This window comes from Gastrolobium bilobum, unplaced genomic scaffold (genome assembly GCF_033153095.1).
Source record: "Gastrolobium bilobum isolate Gb01-03AN ecotype WA unplaced genomic scaffold, APGP_CSIRO_Gbil_v1 utg25398, whole genome shotgun sequence".
Taxonomy (NCBI): Eukaryota; Viridiplantae; Streptophyta; class Magnoliopsida; order Fabales; family Fabaceae; genus Gastrolobium; species Gastrolobium bilobum.
Window position 1 is genome coordinate 26,890 of NW_026897820.1, and position 18,530 is coordinate 45,419.

At 35.2% G+C, this 18,530-nt stretch overlaps 3 protein-coding genes across 3 annotated transcripts in view; all 3 read left to right on the forward strand.

Moving 5' to 3' along the window:
* LOC133310618 (uncharacterized) lies at window positions 1-1,286 on the forward strand. Its single transcript, XM_061511581.1, has 4 exons — window positions 1-31; window positions 384-504; window positions 599-671; window positions 1,041-1,286. The coding sequence occupies exons 1-4, from the start codon at window positions 1-3 to the stop codon at window positions 1,284-1,286; spliced, it is 471 nt and encodes a 156-aa protein (XP_061367565.1).
* A 2,837-nt stretch (window positions 1,287-4,123) lies between these two features.
* Window positions 4,124-8,144, forward strand: LOC133310619 (phosphatidylinositol 4-phosphate 5-kinase 5-like). Its single transcript, XM_061511582.1, has 8 exons — window positions 4,124-5,319; window positions 5,577-5,744; window positions 5,912-6,077; window positions 6,177-6,293; window positions 6,657-6,850; window positions 7,274-7,404; window positions 7,524-7,587; window positions 7,859-8,144. Exons 1-8 carry the CDS (start codon window positions 4,124-4,126, stop codon window positions 8,142-8,144), a joined length of 2,322 nt encoding a protein of 773 aa, XP_061367566.1.
* A 5,605-nt stretch (window positions 8,145-13,749) lies between these two features.
* Window positions 13,750-18,530, forward strand: part of LOC133310632 (ferredoxin-dependent glutamate synthase, chloroplastic) — a 45,422-nt gene continuing 40,641 nt past the window's right edge. Inside the window, exon 1 of the mRNA XM_061511593.1 lies at window positions 13,750-14,166. Coding sequence (XP_061367577.1) covers window positions 13,909-14,166 — 258 coding nt within the window. The 5' untranslated portion in view covers window positions 13,750-13,908. The remainder of the gene's footprint in view (window positions 14,167-18,530) is intronic.

Here is an 18,530-nt window from a genome sequence, read left to right on the forward strand (position 1 = left end):
ATGGGCCAATCTCTGAAGAAATTAGCTCCTGGTGCCATATCCAACTCTCTCATCATGTTCTTCAATTTTAGAAAACGATTGTGGCATATGATATTAATATTTCTCATGCATTTAGCTCTTGATTACGATTTTAAATTTAATTATTGAAATGCATATATATAGTAAAAGCAGACTTAGTTTCCTTACAGATTAAACAACAAGTACATTAATAATTATAATTTCTAGTAACAGATTAATCTTTTGTTCTGCTTTTTCTTGTTTTGTCTCATGTAGTTTTACTGTTTTCTGGTATGAAGAGTTATGGTTCTTACATCAGTTTTAATTTCAAGTTCCTAACAAAAATTGTTCTCTTTTTTTATTCTTTTTCTGAAAATTTGAGCCAGGAAATGAGGAAAAGAAGGTTGAAGAACTTGGTCGAATAATAAATGATTTCTATGAAAAAAATTTCGAAGACCCTTCAGTGGACTTCTCAAAATTCTACCGAGGAGTATGCGAGATAGTCGAGTACTTACAATTTTCATATTAAAAACTTGCTAAATTAATTAATAAGTTAGCATACTTAGAATATCACAAAATTTCATTGTGGTGCTTTTGTCAGGGAACTCAATCAGAGGTTGGGAAACACACAGTTCAAACTCCCTAAGACCGAGAACGTCGAGGAGGCATACAGAGTAGGTGCATATTTTTTTTTCTCATTCTCATAGATATGAATGGTTGATGATTCACCCAAATTCCTCCTTTAATAGTGGTTTTGTTAATATGAATCATTTGATCATTTTAGCAAATATACTATTAAAGTTTAGGTTCTGTATTTGGAATATAAAATCATTAACGTAACTTCACTCAACAGCTTAAGCTTTTGTAAAGGTAGGTGGGAATGTGTATTGTTCACCCTTCAAGTCCAGTGGACTCTCGTATGAAGGGACGTGTTGAGATATATAAAACCATTAATATAACCTCACCCAACAGCTTAAACTTTTGGTTGAATCTTTACGGTATGTATGATTAAGGGTTGATTGATTTTTGAATGGGATATGTAGGAGCATCATCAAGGGAAAGGAAAACTGACAAAACAAGAGTTTCAGGAGATCATGAAAGAGATGGTGAAGAAATCAGGATTAACTGGTATGGGAGCTAAGGATGCACTCTTATACATCTTTGGTGTTCCAGTGACTGCTCTATTTGTGAAGCAGAAAGTGATGCCCCAAGCAATTCCTAATGAATTTTTCATTCCAGGCATCACTTCTCTCACTGTTCTCATCCTTGCTGCTCTTAACAAGATATGATATGTTATGACCAACTCAGAATGTGTTGGTTGTGGCCTTCAGGCCAGCAATCTGACATTACTTTACATATATATATATATATATATAGTCAAGTTGTATGTACTTGAATTAGCGGTTCCATAGGTGAAAGTGATTTGTTTTTTTTTTTTATTAACGAGTCATACGTGAATAACATAATATTTGCTTTGTTTGAGCAAAAGAATTGGAAAAAAAAATTTATATAAGAATTTTATTTTTTATGTTTGAATTGAGTTGTACCCCCTGATTTTTTACTGATAAACGTCATTTAGTACTTTATTTTTTGATAAAATAATATCTGTATTTTGTACTGAAATTAAGAGTATAAATGTTATATAAAATGTTATATGCATATTAATATTGTTCAGATATGTCAAATTACAGATCAATCCATTATATAGGGTATACAAACACTCTATAATACAAAATTACAAATTTTCATAAATAAAAATATTCAAAATGTATATATTTTGAATAATAATTCTGTCTCTGACGAAAGCAACAAATAAAAGCACACACTTAAAAAAAATTCAGAAAAAATATAGTGTTTGCCATTATTTAATATGAATTTTTTTTCATAATTTTAATCAAACAAAATAAACAAGTCATGTTGAATTCACGATATTTTGTAATAAATCAAAATTAATATAAGTTTATTTCTACTATCACATAGATATTGATCGATCCAAGAAAAGTTATTGAACCTAACCACATACATTGAATTTGATCCAATATAGAACTTGATCCAATATAGAACTTAATCAAATATAGTACTTGAAGGATGATTGCGACGGGAACAATTGGGCTACTACGCGGGATGAGTTTGCAGGATGATTGGATTGGTATTGGATAGACCTGCTTTCCTGGAACATATGGGGGTTACTACAAGGGACTCTAACATTGAAGTCGATGTTTGAGTGATGAGTTTAAGCAAATTGAAAAAAGATGATCATACATGGATTTTGAGCCTCTCTTTTATAGTAGTCCACATGACTTTAGGTGACACAGCCCAGACTCCTTCAGGAGGCAGTAATGGAAATTTTTTCGCAATGGATAAAAGTCTGACGGAGCAATGCTGCGTGAAGGTAGAAAGTGCCTTAATATGGTACCATGAGGGGGGGTTATATGAGGAAATTAAGAGCACTCATAGCTATAATTAAAAAGAACAATTTAAATTTAAACGGAAATACATAACAATTAATCTATTAAAATTATAACACATACACACCAAAAAAACTAACAAAAGTAACTACTCCTAATATTTAAAATATGATGGGCTTTAGGTCGTCCAACTGGTACTTTTGCTAAATAACATGTATTTTCATTGATGGATTATGGTGACTTTGTCAATTTATCCCGTATGTGGGATATATCTCTAGTAAGTTATTATGCATAGGTTTAGTTATTAAGGAAGCTTATGAATCTTGTGCTGCTGTTGGTCGAGTTGTATATTTATGGGATCGCGTGTACCCATAAATTTTCTTAGAGACTAAATCTTGGTTTTTGGGCCTCTTAAGCTATTGTTAGGCTAAACCCTTCATCCCACTTAGCATAGGTTGATACTAGATATCAATACTGAATAATGATTATGATCACATAAAATTCATACAATCAATTCATTTCCTTGACATCTTTCTTTCTTCTTTATCAATTATTGTTAATCTTGGGCCTGCTGTAATAATTTACTATAACATTACTTTAAGTATAGTTTAAGCTCAAAACCACAGCAAGAGCATCCTCTTGCCTGTGATTCTGGAATCCTTAAATAACTAATGCAATTCTCCGAACCTATGTCGAGGAATATAGTCCAAGGTCGCTAACTATATATATATATATATATACATGAACTAATTGAGCCATGTGAATTGGTCAATGGGTTGAATGTTACCATACTGATTTTTTTACATACGATTGAGGGAGTTGAATGCACCGGCTGGAGAATTAGTTTTGCACTGGGGATTAGTCTCATCGTCTCTCTGCTGATAATTAATTGTTTAAACGCATCTCTGTTGTTTCAATAAGGAGCTAGTTATAAGATATTTTAAGTGCAAGATGGCTGAAGATAGTTGAATAGAGATACCTATAAGAAAAGAAAAGAAAATCCAAGTAATTCCTTATTCGTATATCAAATCTATGAATTAACTACTAATGGTTTAACAGTGATTACGCACATTAAACAAACACAAAATGGGAAATTGGTTAAACAGCCTAAGAATAGCAAAAAAGAAACACCTTGATTTTAGCACTTGTCCCCATATGTCATGGTTCTTAGAGGTTGTAGGAGATGAAAGAACCCCTCTCTTTCAATCGCAAAAAACAATTCAAACTTGGGGCATGAACTTTTCAAGGTTTCATTGAAGAATATTACAACGCACCTTCATTAATTAACTAAGGTAACATGGTACACGAATTAAGGACATGTCCTCTAGCTTACTTTCCAAGTGACAGCTGTCAACATTTTCACACACTTTGACGGACATTGTGCATCTCCTGTAACATCAACATGTCTCCGGACTTTTTGGAAACATGAGAAATCAAAAAGCTTACAACAACATCAAAGTTGGTTTCCCCGTCCTTGCATGTTACTGTGTTGATACACAAACAATATTGTTGGTTAATTTGACGATATTAAAGTTTATCCTTTTCCGTTTAAGGATGCATACAATCATTCTTTGAATTCATTTCTACATTTGGGGTGTCCATGATTTGTCTTATAAAGCTTAAACATTAAAGAAGATGGGTTTCCAAATGTGAATAGTGTAAAGAGTGAAGAAGAAGGAAAAGAAACAGCATAGAAAAAGAAAAGAATAGAAAGCACAATGATAGGTAAAGAAGGGGGTGTTTTGAAGGCATGGGAGGCCACGGTGAGGAAGACACACGCAGTTGCCAAGAAGCGTGCCAACAGCATATTTGGGATATCTCTGGCACATGCAGACGAAGAAGATAACAATAGCATTGATGATGATAACGAAGAAAATGGAAGCGAGGTATTTGAACTATACAGTGAAGAGAAGGTTCTCCCCAACGGGGATTACTATACGGGCCAATGGGCAAATAACTTCCCACATGGAGAGGGGAAATACCTGTGGACCGATGGGTGCATGTACGTTGGAGAATGGTTCAAAGGAAAAAATAAGGGAAAGGGTAGGTTCAGTTGGCCTTCTGGGGCTACTTATGAAGGGGAGTTCAAGAGTGGTTTCATGGATGGCACGGGCACGTATATAAGTTGTAATGGTGAGACTTATAAGGGACAATGGTCCATGAATTTGAAACATGGTCATGGTTTGAAGAGTTATGCCAATGGGGATTGGTATGAAGGTGAGTGGAGGAGGGATTTGCAGGATGGGCAGGGGAGATATCAGTGGAAGGATGAGAGTCATTATGAAGGGGAATGGAGCAATGGGACTATTTGGGGTATAGGGTCATTTGTTTGGGCTAATGGGAAAAGGTATGATGGGTTTTGGGAAGATGGTTTGCCTAAAGGAAATGGAACTTTCAAATGGCCTGATGGAAGTTCTTATGCGGGGAATTGGAGTAAGGATGAAAAATATCAGAATGGAACATACTATCCATCTGAGTCATCTGAGGAGGGTAATCTTGAGTGGGATCCTCAAGAATTGTATAATGAGTTGAGTGGATATTCGGTTTGTCCTGGAGAGAAGGTTCTGGTTTTGCCATCACAGAAGAAACTTGCAGTTTGGAGGTCTACAAAGGGAGGGGATAGTGCTAAGTCTAGGAGAATGTCAGTGGATGGAAGGGTGAGCATAGGTGTGGAGAAGCCAAGTGATAGAATGCATTTATGGGATGGTGGGGAGGGTGATACTAGTAGTGCTAGAACTCCAACTCTTGGGAGTGACCTGGATGAAGATTTGATGGGTTTGCGTATAGATGATGCTGAAAGCTTGACTCAACTCCAACCTCTGAAAGCACCAAAGAAATCAAAGAGGCAGGGAGAGACCATATGCAAAGGGCACAAAAATTATGAGCTCATGCTCAATTTGCAGCTCGGAATCAGGTATGTTATTTTTATTTTATTTTTAACTTTCTTAAATTTTCCAACCTGTTAGAAATCTAGTTTTTAAGCTTCTTTCAATGTTATTTGTGCGAATTAATTGCGCTAGTTATGTTACTTTCTATATTATGTACGTACAATTTCACGGGTAATATGGACAGTTTTTTTTTTCCTGATAATTTTAGGCTCTCTGATTGCATTCTTTTTACTCTTGCCTGGTCTATAATATTTGTCATTTTACAATTTGTTGGACTTGTTAGGCATTCTGTTGCAAGACCTGCTCCCACAGCATCACTTGATCTTAAGCCTTCAGCTTTTGATCCCAAGGAGAAAGTGTGGACAAGATTTCCACCCGAAGGATCCAAATATACTCCACCACATCCATCATGTGACTTTAAGTGGAAGGACTATTGCCCGGTAGTTTTCAGGTCAGCCATATTAATACTTAATCTGTTGTTGCTGCTAGTTATTTGAGCATATTATACAATTCTTCCATGAACACAGTCCTTTTGGCATTAAACTAGTTGAATAAGATTAAGTGATAGAGAGTTCGTAAGCATTTTCCTCAACTTATACTTCACACTCTTCTCCTCAGGGCTCTAAGGAAGCTATTCCATGTGGATCCAGCCGATTACATGTTATCCATATGTGGGAATGATGCTCTTCGTGAACTTTGCTCTCCAGGAAAAAGTGGCAGCTTCTTTTACTTGACCAATGACGACCGTTACATGATTAAGACAATGAAAAAAGCTGAAGTGAAAGTGAGTGTTTCACGATTATCTTGCCACATTTGACATATCTTAGAAATCAAGGCATTTTTTTTTTCTTTCTAATTTGGCATTGCTAAATTTTTGTTGCAGGCTCTCTTGAGAATGCTTCCAGCCTATTACGATCATTTTAGAAACTATGAAAATACACTATTGACAAAGTATTATGGCCTGCATTGTGTAAAGTTAACTGGAGCTATTCAGAAGAAGGTACATTTCCTATTGTGAGTGTCAAGCCACGAAATCCCATCTAATAGAAATTGGGATTAATGTTTCTGGAAATAATTTTATTTCCTACACACACATAAAAGTATGTGAGGTCCATATTATCTTTTTCTCTCTTTTCTTTTCATATGGTCCCACATGAGTCTCATACACTTTTATGTGTATGTAGTAGATAAAATTATTTCCTACACGAGAAACGCTAATCGCATAGAAATTTATATGAAATAATGAGGCCTCATTTTCCTTAAAACTTTAGAGTGTTTGACATTAACTATTGTTTATTCTTATAATATAAAAATTTGCATGTGTTTTATAATTTGAGTATAATAAGTTTGTTTGGTTTTCCAGGTTCGATTTATCATAATGGGCAACCTCTTCTGTTCTGAGTATTCCACCCATAGACGCTATGATTTGAAGGGTTCTTCACTTGGCCGCATAACAGATAAGCCTGAGACAGAAATTAGTGAAACCACTATCCTTAAAGATCTTGATCTTAATTTCATATTTCGACTGCAAGGATCTTTGTTTCAAGAGTTTTGCAGGTGATAAAGGATTTTGGTACCTTAATTTGTAATTTTGTATTCAAAAACTAACCGAATATTGTTGAGATATATAAAACCATTAATATAACCTCACTCAATAGCTCAAGCTTTTGGGTTGAATTGGTTCTTTACATGGCATCAGAGCCTCGGTATACCGGGTTCGATTCTCACCGCCCCCATTTTTTTTATAGTGGAATTTCTTTCTTCGCACAGGTAGGTGAGTTTGTGCATTGTCCACCCTTCAAGTCCAGTGAGCTCTCGTGTGAGGGGGCGTGTTGAGATATATAAATCCATTAATATAGCCTCATCCAATAGCTTAAGCTTTTGGGTTGAATTGGTTCTTTACAAATATGTTTTGCAGTTTTGATATATTGTCTTATGTTAAATTAAACTAAGCTTGTCAACCATATATTTGTTTTGCAGTCAAATTGATATGGACTGTGAGCTTCTGGAACAAGAGGGAATTATGGACTATAGTCTGCTGGTGGGAATTCATTTCAAAGATATATCGCCAGATGGGGATCTTATACCTTCAGTATCTCGGACTCCTGCTGGTAATTTTCTTATCCTATATGAAGTAGTCTACAACCTCAATGTTTTTATATATGTGTGTGTCTGTGCCTACTTGTTTTGACAACCCATTATTAAGAACCTCATTACTTTCCAATCTCAGATGAGTCAGAGAATGAAGGAACTCCAGATATTTCAGGGGAAGACACGGATCAAGATCCTTCCAGGTGAAATTTTTGTTTAAAGTTGTTTTTATCATATATGAAGTGTACTATTAGATATGCACAAAATTATGTTACTTTAAAAGAAGCACAGATACCATAATGAACAAAACTATTGGTTAAGGTAGCTTACAATGTTAAGTGCTTACTGTGATCTATCCTTCTTGCCAGTTAATATTTCTAACTTCTACCATCTTTATCTTAGCATTTCCCTTTCTAATTAAGTCAATCATCTTTCCCTTAATATGGTTGTCTCTATCTATTTGGGTATCTGCAGTGTCATATTGGGTAAGAATATGTCAGCAAGGGTTGAAAGGACAGTGAGAAGAAGAAGTGATGGCGAATTACAACTTGTGGGAGAACCCATTGGAGAGTTCTATGGTGTTATATTGACTTTTGGTATCATAGACATACTTCAAGACTATGACATCAGCAAGAAGCTTGAGCATGCTTACAAGTCCTTTCAATATGACCCTACCTCAATATCAGCTGTTGATCCTATACAATACTCAAGGCGTTTTCGTGATTTCATACTTAGAGTATTTACTGAAGACTCTTCTTGATTTGCATTTTCTTATATGGATATGGCATGGTTACAACCCAATGCAAAATAGCAGTGTGTTGGGTTGCTCCAAGTTACACCCCCCCTAGCCTGCATTGGTACACTTTGAAATTTTCACTGTTGAGAAGGCCAACTGTGGTTCCACAATTGAGATCCGCATGACTTTGGGTACTAAGTCAATCCTTTTGTCTATTATACATTCTTAATTACCTTCATTCTTTGTATATTAAAATATATGTAGTATAAGTGAACACATCATGGAGAACGCTGAAAGCAAGAGCAACTATGTATATGCATCTGATATACATTTGCTATCCGTTATGAGTTATTCTTTTTTAAGAGATGGGGAGGGGTAACAGGAAATTCCAACATTTTGTATCAGATTGAGATGTATATATAGGTAATGGAAATGGATCAATGTACCCCCCACACACACTTCTCTCCTTGTCCTGTTGCCATCAGTTACTGAATATAATAAATACTATTTGTTATTAGGTTCACACTTTCAAGATCCTAATTTGAGTAAGAGGTCGGTAATGTAAAGGTTCCTATTTCTGCAGTTACTGCAAGTAAGTTTATCTGCAATAAATCTAATACAATATCGTTTTGGGACAGAAATTATGGTGTTTTTGTAATTTTAATTTATGTCAGGGTTATTATAGTCTTTATAATTATAACTTTCTAATTTTTCATTTCTAAAACGGCGTCGTTTTAGAAGTAAATGCAGATAATTTATCTGCATTAACTGTAAAAATATTTTTCTGATAATTTAATTAAGAAATCAGATTTTCCGATAACATATTTACTGAGTTAATATCAAATACATGAAAATACCAGAGAGACTTCATATTTTATTAAAAATAATTTAAGGTATATTAATTTTGAGGAGAGGGTTGATATTGTTGGGGGACAAAGAAAATTTTGAAAAGAACCCTTGTGGCTGGCATGATATTGGACCAGATTATGTAGAGGGGAAATGGTGGAAGGTTATGAATCAGCCTAGAGGACATTCACAAAAGCCAAAATTGGGGAACCACTGATTTTTAATCTTTACATGACATAAGTTAGCACAAACTTAGAAGGACAATGTTAACTGGTTATCCCAAGAGAACAAAGGACAGATTGGTTGGCCTTAGGATGCTGGAAAAGCCACTCTTTTTACAAAGTTTGAGTTATCAATTCAATTTTTTTTAGCATTTCTATAAAATAAGCGACGGGCCCACTCCACACATCACCCTACAACAAGCACATAAAATAAGAGAAATTTTTATTTTAAGTACTTAAATTATCATTCGGTATATGGAGAATTATTTTTTAAAATAAGTACATCCTATAATATCATATATACGTTAAATAATCATTTGAATATTTATATAAAGTGTTATCAATAAGAATTGTACATTAAATAAACAGAGTGAAAAACATAGGTGCATAAGTGTGTTGCTGCTTATGCATAGTTGTGATATTTATATGGATCAAGTTGAGCTGAAAACCAAAATAAAAAAATGGATTACTTCATGCTTGAGGAGGAATAATCTAAAGCAATTTTTAGTTCTTTTGATGAAGTATAATATATTCCTTGCATAATTCGGTCAAGCTCCCAACCTTGATGCTGTTAATTCGAAAGCATCCCAGTTCCCAACTCCACAAAATTAAGACAAATTATGACCGACCAAAAGTTTGTTTGGTAAGAAATGCAAGAGGTTGAGGAAGCTTTCGTGGTGCCGCACCACTAGGGAGCCTAGTGGTGTTGGGTGTGTTTAGGGTGTATTAGGTATGCGGTTCGATTCCCTGTAATGTCCAACAAAAAAAGCTTTCGTGGTGCCTAAAATCATTTGCCTAAAAAAGATACTTTTGAAACCTCTCTTATTGTTTTCCTTTGCATCAGATGCTAATCAAAAGTGATTTCAAAAGAAGGAGCGATAATGCACAAAAAAACAAATGCACTTTTATATCACTTTTCCTTACAATATCGTTTACATCTTTTATATTTATGCTTCCTTCGCTAACAACTTATTATTCTCTACATAATTTTGTATTCTTAAAATGGATCTCTTATTTCATTTTTTTATTATTACACAATAACAAATTATTATAGAGGTATATTTAACCCAAAATAATAATAATAAAAGTGGCCTCCCTAATATCATTATTCGCTGCACTAATTTTTGGCATTTAGCCATAATTTCTCTTCTATGGGTATTTTTGGAAGTTATTCAACCACTTTCATACTTTTATTGGGTTGGAAACTACGTACTCCAATGTTTCTTCTCATAAGTTCGCAAAGAAACACAGGTTCTTTATATTGGACATGTTACTTAACTCGAGTGCAAACGCGATGGGACGACTGAACGAGGCATGTTACTTCTCTCATGTGAAGATTAAAGTTAAATTAATAAAAAATGGCAATAATAGTTCGGCATGGATTACCAATACCGAACACCTATTAGTTAAAATGTTACAGGAATTAAATAAGATAGGTTTAAATTTTATAAATAAAAAAATAAATATTAAAAAAATTAAGTTTTACTCGACTTAACTTTAAATTAGATAACGCTTGAAGTTTTTTTTTTTAGAATTTCAGTACTACTATCTAAACGAAAAAGAATAAGAATGAATAAAAATTAAGTAAATTAGAAGGGTCAAAGACGTGATGCTTATAAAGAGAGCTGTTTTTTTTTATACCTACTTTATTTTTTTATTTTTTTTGGTGAATGTATACCTATTTTATTTATTTCTTCGAGATGAATGGATTCTCGTATATTTTACAAGTTTTAATTTTTTGAGCCGATTATCTGACTAAACTCCATTTAAAGCTTAATTACAATTATTTTTTTTCGTCATTTCCCAAAATATATTTAATGAAAATCGAATTCAAATTCTCTTTCCAGCTACTTAATCTATTAATCTATGTTGCCAATTAAATTACACTGCTTTTATATCCAAGAATTTGGATTGGAATCTTTTATGGATGGAAACAGATTTAGAAATCAAATTTAAATAATTTAATAATATACTATACAGATATTATTTTATAATAATTTTAATAATTTACTGTACATTATTTTATAATAATTTTCAATAATTAATTTTTCAACTAATTACTATAACATCCTCTTTTTTAAAGTCTAAAATTATTGCTAGTAGAAACGCAAAGCCTTCGTCGTCCACGAATAATTTTTCAATAATATTATAATATTTGATAAAGTATTTGACGCAGTAATATTAAAATTATATATTTTAAAAGTATATAATTATAATATTAAAATTATATTTTTTTTTCAAAAATTTATCGATATATCACGTTTTTCCGGATGCAATGTACATATAGGAGAGTACTCAAAATTTATTCGTCGTCCACCGTGTCAGAGGAGACTGATCCACAGCCACCGGGAAATACCGGTCATTCCTGTGCTGTTAATTTTGTCAACGGAACTGGAAGTAGCCAGTTCAGGAAGAGCGTGCGTTTTATTCTTCTCATGACGTTAGCAATTAGCAAGTGCCGTTAACGCTTTTTTAAAATAAATTTAAATGAAATTAGTCATGGTTACAAAAATAAAAAATAAAAAAAAATAACAATAACCAGATAAAGACATTGGATAAATAAATATATATGTGATCGACAGAGATTCTCAGATGGAAGGGTCTTCGCTTGAGAAATATTCCGGTGCATCCGATATCATCGTGTTTTGATCTCCAGGGCTTTTTGACCATTTTGGTCAAAAGAAAAAAAAATCTCAGAGGTGAGAAATTAGAATGTTATAAACTTGAAATGTGTTAAGGGTCAGATGAAGCCATGTGTCAGCATCGTGTTCATCGTTTAAAATCTAAAGTTGGTGAACAGTGACATTTTGATCACTGTTTTATTTTTATCTGACATTATTCTATTTAAATGTACTTTTTAAAAAAAAAATAAACCCTTACCTTTATTATTTTTTAAGAGAAAAATGTTTTTTTTTTGGTAAATTGAAAATGTTTTTCATTTAAAAGAATGTACCTTTGTATCCTTTTCGGTGAAACTAGAGTATTTTAGTATATGTTTAGGGTGTGTTTGGTACTAGACTTTTTTTGTAGTTTCTTTGGAAAGCATCATAGGAAAAATAACAATATTATGTTTGGTATGAAAAAACACTAAACTTTTCCAGATAACTTTTTTTCCTGGAAATAGCTTTTGTGTGTAATTTTATGTACCATTCGTATAAGTGCAAGGCTAAAGATTGGGTGGAATTTTTTGTTGCTGGAAGCAAAAAGTGACCCATTAAGGAATAGACCACTTTACCCTTTGGTTTGTAGGATTATTACCCTTTGAGTGGTGTTTGGTTGGGAGCTTTTTAGCGGATATATATCTTTCTCAAGTATGGCTTTTAGAAATACCATGTTTGTTTCAACGTTTTTCACCAAAAATCCATCTATCCAATTTGTCTGGATTTATGAGAAACATGGATATCCGCACTGTTTAGAAATCCAATTTGAAGGTGGGATTTTTCGAAAAACCGGTTATATGGCTTTTAATGCACTGTTGATTTCATAAAGTTACCTAATTTTCCCAGTAAAGTTTTTCTCCACCAAACAATTTTTTTTTTACATTTTTCTACCTATCTCACGTTATCTATCTTTCCAATTATTTCTCTATCTATCTCATTTTCCTACTATTCCAAAAAAATTTCCTGAACCAAACGCTCCCTTAGTTTGTACAATTTTTGAATATATGGGGTAAGGTACAGACCTTTTTGAATCAAAGTAAAACTGAGATTATTTTCATAAAATAATCTCACATTTCCTCTGATATTTCATAACAACCAAACATAAACTTAGTAAAATTAACCATATTTTTTCAGAAAAATATGGATTTTCCAAACAGCTTTTTAATAACATTTCAGTAAAATATATTTTCAACTACATCCCGGTAATAATTATTTCCTGGATAAAAAAAATTTCTCCTGTACCAAATCCTCCCTTAATGGATTTTAATGCTTTTCTACGGGAAAAGTATTTTTCAGTCACCGGAGATAAATTTATTTTCAGTAAGCTCAAAACAACGTCGTTTTGGATTATAAGATTAAAAAGTTATAATGATAAAGACTGATATAACCCTGCAATATATTATAATTACAAAAATACCTTGATTTCAATCCCAAAAGGATGTCGTTTTGAGTTCACCGGAAATAACTTATCTCCAATTGACTAAAGAAATCCTTTACCCTTTCTCTCAGAAAACAAAAAGTATCAAAGAGGAAAGAGAAGATAAAAATTCATAAAAAAATTATAATTTCAATTGAAATAATACAAAGTTATATTATTTCATAAGACACACAGTTTCCCCGCCTTTTAATCGTATATATAAGATATTTTTGAAAAATAATGTTTTCAGGTTTATATTTTAGGAAATAGAAAAAATTATTTCGGTAAATAAAAAAAAACCAGAAAAATAAAAGGCATAAATTCCGGCAAGGGTGGCGTTTGATATTTCGGTTCTACCAATAATCGGGGAATCTGGGTGGGTGTCCCTTGCGCAGGGGCGTAGACCGCAACACAGAGTGTAGTAACTCAGTGGGTTTGATAGTTGAGTGGTAAATGCTCACATAAACATCACGGTCACAGACGAAGACGAAAAGAGTGGTGACCTTAGCTGGTGTTGTGTGTGAGTGTGAGGCAGCAACTTCCTGACCTCTCCCTCTTCTCCCTTTTATCTATCTTCATTCCCACTCACTCATTCTATTCTCCACACACACTCCCTCTCTCTCTCTCTCTCTCTCTCTCTCTCTATGGCGTCGCACACGGTGCTGTCGGTTTCTCAACTGCTCCGTCTCTCCGAGCCATTTCCTTCGACGCTTAACGCTCACTTGCTCGTTGACTTCGCCGCTCTCTGCCGCAAATCCAAGCGACGCAACCGCAGATTGGCGGCGTTTCCCTCTTCCACACACCGCCGTCGTTCCTCCGTCGAAGCCGTTCTCCACCTTGACCGCGCCAATAACAACCGCCTCCATCATTCGCCTACTTCTTCTTCCGATTCAAAACCAAAGGTCCGTTTTCTTCATGGATCACAACTTTTTTTTTTCCTTTTTGTTTTTTGAATATTGTTTTTCGTTTCGAAATGTTTCATCAGAAGTCGTGGATTGGGAGGTAGAACAGTAGAAGAAAATGCTCTCTGCTGAAATCGTTAGTGTTAATCGCATTAGTACAACACTATTGGATGTCTTATTAGGGGAAATCGTTAGTGTTAATCGTAGTCGCTAGTTTCTTCTAAAATGATAATTCAATTTGAACGAGGACAAAATGGTTATAGTGGACTTAAGTAAAGCACAACTATACGTAAAGTGTCATCACGCTAACCAAGATTATTCCCAACCATTCTAGACCTTTCTACTTTACACTATAAGGAACTAGTTTCTAAAGGAAAATGCTACAGCCATCTATCCGCCATTGGAATATTTTTTATACACCAAATTTCCAAAACCGATTTCTACCTCGTTTTAGATGAGGAACAGTGAGAGGTAAACCCCAAGTAGGTCAGGGGGCTCTGTAAAACTGAGCAACCAACCAAAGAGGGACATTGACTAACGTGCCACGTTTCCCAGTAAAATTTACCTGAATGTCACGCTATTGCAAAATTTTGTCAAAATACCACGCTGACAAACTCATTGTCACTGGCAGCAAGTTTCAACTGCCACGTGGCACTAACAGCGAGTTTCAACTGTCACGTGACAGAACAAGTGAAACTCGCTGCCACTAGCTGTGAGTATATCAGTCAATAAGTCAACTCATTTCTAGAAAGTCAACTTCTGGCTCGGGTGTTCGAATCAGGTAATTTTTTTTGATTCCATGTAACTTTTTGATATCTACGCGATGAAAAATTCCCGGAGGATTATTTTTTAGTGTTGGAGAGTAAAATTAAGAATAGAAATTAAAAACATCATTCAAAGAGATAAAATGTGCCACTGACAGCGAGTTTGGTGGTTTATCGTTTCGTGACACTTGACATTTGAAACTCATTGGCACTTACAGGAAGTTTGTCATCGTGGCATTTTGGCAAAATTTTGCGGTAGCGTGGGATGTAGGCTTTTTTGGGAAACATGGCAACATGGTCAAAGTCCCACTCCCTAAACCCTAAAGTGAGCAACCAACCAAAGAAAGGGAGTTGAATGTTCTCATTCAAGGCTGCCAAATGACGATTAGCCAGATTGATTTTTAACCCAGAGATGGCTTCAAAGAACTTAGGATGGAAAGGATATTTGTAAAATTGACTCTGTCTTCTTCTGAAAAGAGATTGGTATCACCAGGCAATTAAATGTTAAGAGACCAAAACCTCAGTTTGAGCCAACTGAAATGCCCTTATTAAGATCCCTATAAACAGCTCTTGAAAGCAAACAACTAAGAACATCATTCATCAAGGTGAACAAAAAGAGAATAAAGGGTCCCCTTACCCAATTAACAGCTATTCTTGGAATCAAAACTTGGGCTCTAGATTCAAAATTACAGAATCTCAAGCTGTTGATAGATAACTAGAAATCCAGTTTCTCCATACAATCCCAAAGTATTTTCTTTCAAGAACCTTATATAAGAATCCCCCTCCCCAAAAGAAATATAATAATAATAAAATTAAAAAACTCACCCTATCATAAACTTTCTCGAAATCCAACTTGAAGTATAAACGGCACTTTCTTCTCCTTTTTATATCTTCCACCACTTCATTAGCTATAAAAACTATATCTAAAATCTGTCTGCCTGCAATGAAGGCCCTTTGATTCTCTGAAATGTTATTAAAAAATATCTGTTGCAATCTAATAGAAAGGACCTTGGCGATGAGTTTGTATGAGCTAGTTACATCAATAATTTGGCTGAGTTGTGATAATCCTTTATTTCGCTGGATCTATTCTTCTTTGGCAGTAAAATGCATTCTAAAATATCAGGTTACCAAATGCTATTTATTGTATTCAATTTTTTAATTATAATGTATGAATGTATTGTATTCAATTGTTTATAGAACTGTACAAAAGATTTCTATTTAAAGAGGTTAAATGACCTAATGGGCCAAGCCCAAATAACCTGCTAGAATAACAGAATAATAAATAATATAATCCTATATAATATTATATTATTTCTAACACTCCCCTCAAGCTGGTGCGTATATATCATAAGCTCCCAGCTTGTTACATATATGATCTATTCGGGGATCTCTCAGAGCCTTGGTGAAAACATCTGCAAGTTGATTACTGGAATTGACAAATGCTGTTTCTATCTCTCCTGATTGAATCTTCTCTCTAACAAAGTGACAGTCAATTTCTATATGTTTGGTCCTCTCATGAAAGACTGGGTTAGAGGATATATGCAATGCTGCTTGATTGTCACAAATGAGCTTCATGGGCTGCTGTTCACAGAGATGTAGCTCCTTAAGCAATTGATTTAGCCAGATGAGCTCACATGTTGCATTTCCCATTGCCCGATATTCTGCCTCTGCACTTGACCTTGCGACCACAGTTTGCTTCTTACTTTTCCAAGAGATCAAGTTTCCTCCAAGGAGAACACAATACCCCGAGGTGGATCGTCTGTCTGAAGGAGAACCTGCCCAGTCAGCATCTGAATAGCTAGATACCTTTGCATTCCCTTTATTTGAGTATAATAAACCTTTTCCTGGTGCTCTTTTGATATATCGAAGAATCCTGATAACTGCATCCCAATGGGAGTCACAAGGAGAGTCAAGGAATTGACTTGCCACACTAACTGCAAAAGAGATGTCTGGTCTTGTCACAGTAAGATAATTCAACTTTCCAACTAACCGGCGATAACGACCAGGGTCTGCCAATGGCTCCCCTTGTCCGGGTAACGGCTTAACATTAGGATCCATAGGTGTATCGATAGGTTTACATCCCAACATACCAGTCTCATCTAGGATATCCAGTGCATACTTCCTCTGACAAATGGAGATGCTCTGCTTAGACTGTGCCACTTTGATCCCTAAGAAATATCGAAGTCTGCCAAGATCTTTGGTCTGAAACTTATTGAATAAGTACTTCTTTAACGGATTAATCCCAACTTGATCGCTGCTAGTAATAATGATGTCATCAACATAGACTAGGAGATAGATGCACTGGCCGGAAGAGCTATGCCTATAGAAGACAGAATGATCGGCTTTACTTCTAGTTAAGCCAAAGGATTGAACAGCAGAACTAAAGCGACTAAACCAAGCCCGAGGGGACTGCTTCAAGCCATATAAAGATTTTCGAAGCTTACATACCATTCCAGAATTCTCCCCCTGAGCAACAAAACCTGGTGGTTGCTCCATATATACTTCCTCTTGCAAGTCACCATGTAAAAATGCATTTTTGATATCAAGCTGTAGAAGAGGCCATTGATGAATGGCAGCAAGTGCAAGATATAGGCGAACAGATGCCATCTTGGCAACAGGAGAAAAAGTATCCCCATAGTCAAGACCAAATATCTGAGTGTATCCCTTAGCCACCAAACGAGCTTTGAGGCGATCAACAGTGCCATCAGGACCAACCTTGACAGTGAATACCAACCGACAACTGACTTTCCAGGAGTAGCATGAACAAGATCCCATGTGCCATTGGAGTGAAGTGCTTGCATTTCATCAATCATTGCTTGACGCCAACCCGGATGAGAGAGTGCTTCACCTGTGGTTTTAGGAATAGAAATAGACGAAATACTAGAAACAAAAGTAAAATGTGGTGAAGAAAGTCTATCATAACTCAAGAAACTATAAAGTGGATGAGGGTTACGAGTGGATCGAATACCTTTGCGAAGGGCAATGAGAGTAATTTCTGATGGAGGATCCGGAGGGGAAGAGTCGACAGTAGCAGGCGGTGAGTCAGTAAGGGTCAAATCCGCTGGAGGCGCAGTCTGACGACGCTGATAGGTGAGAAAAGGACGGTCTTCAGGGATGGAGGAAAGGGGTAAAGACAAATCAAGAAAAGGAACAGAAAGAACTTGATCAACTTGTGTTATCTGAGATGGGATAGAATGAAAAGGTTGTTGATCAAGGAAAGTGGCATCAGCCGAGACAATATAACGCTTGAGATCAGGAGAGTAGCAACGATAGCTCTTTTGAAAACGAGTATATCCAAGGAAAATACACTTGAAGGCTTTGGATGTTAATTTATCTTTTCCTGGAGTAAGATCATGAACAAAGCAGGTACATCCAAATACATATGGAGGTAGAGGATAGGAAGGTGCTCCTGGAAATAAAACACTATGTGAAACTTCGTTATTGAGTACAGAAGAGGGCATGCGATTGATGAGAAAGCAAGAGGTGATTATAGCATCTACCCAAAAACGAAGTGGAACATTCATATGAATTAGTAGGGTACGAGCAGTTTCAACCAGATGGCGATTCTTATGTTCGGCCACTCCATTTTGTTGTGGAGTG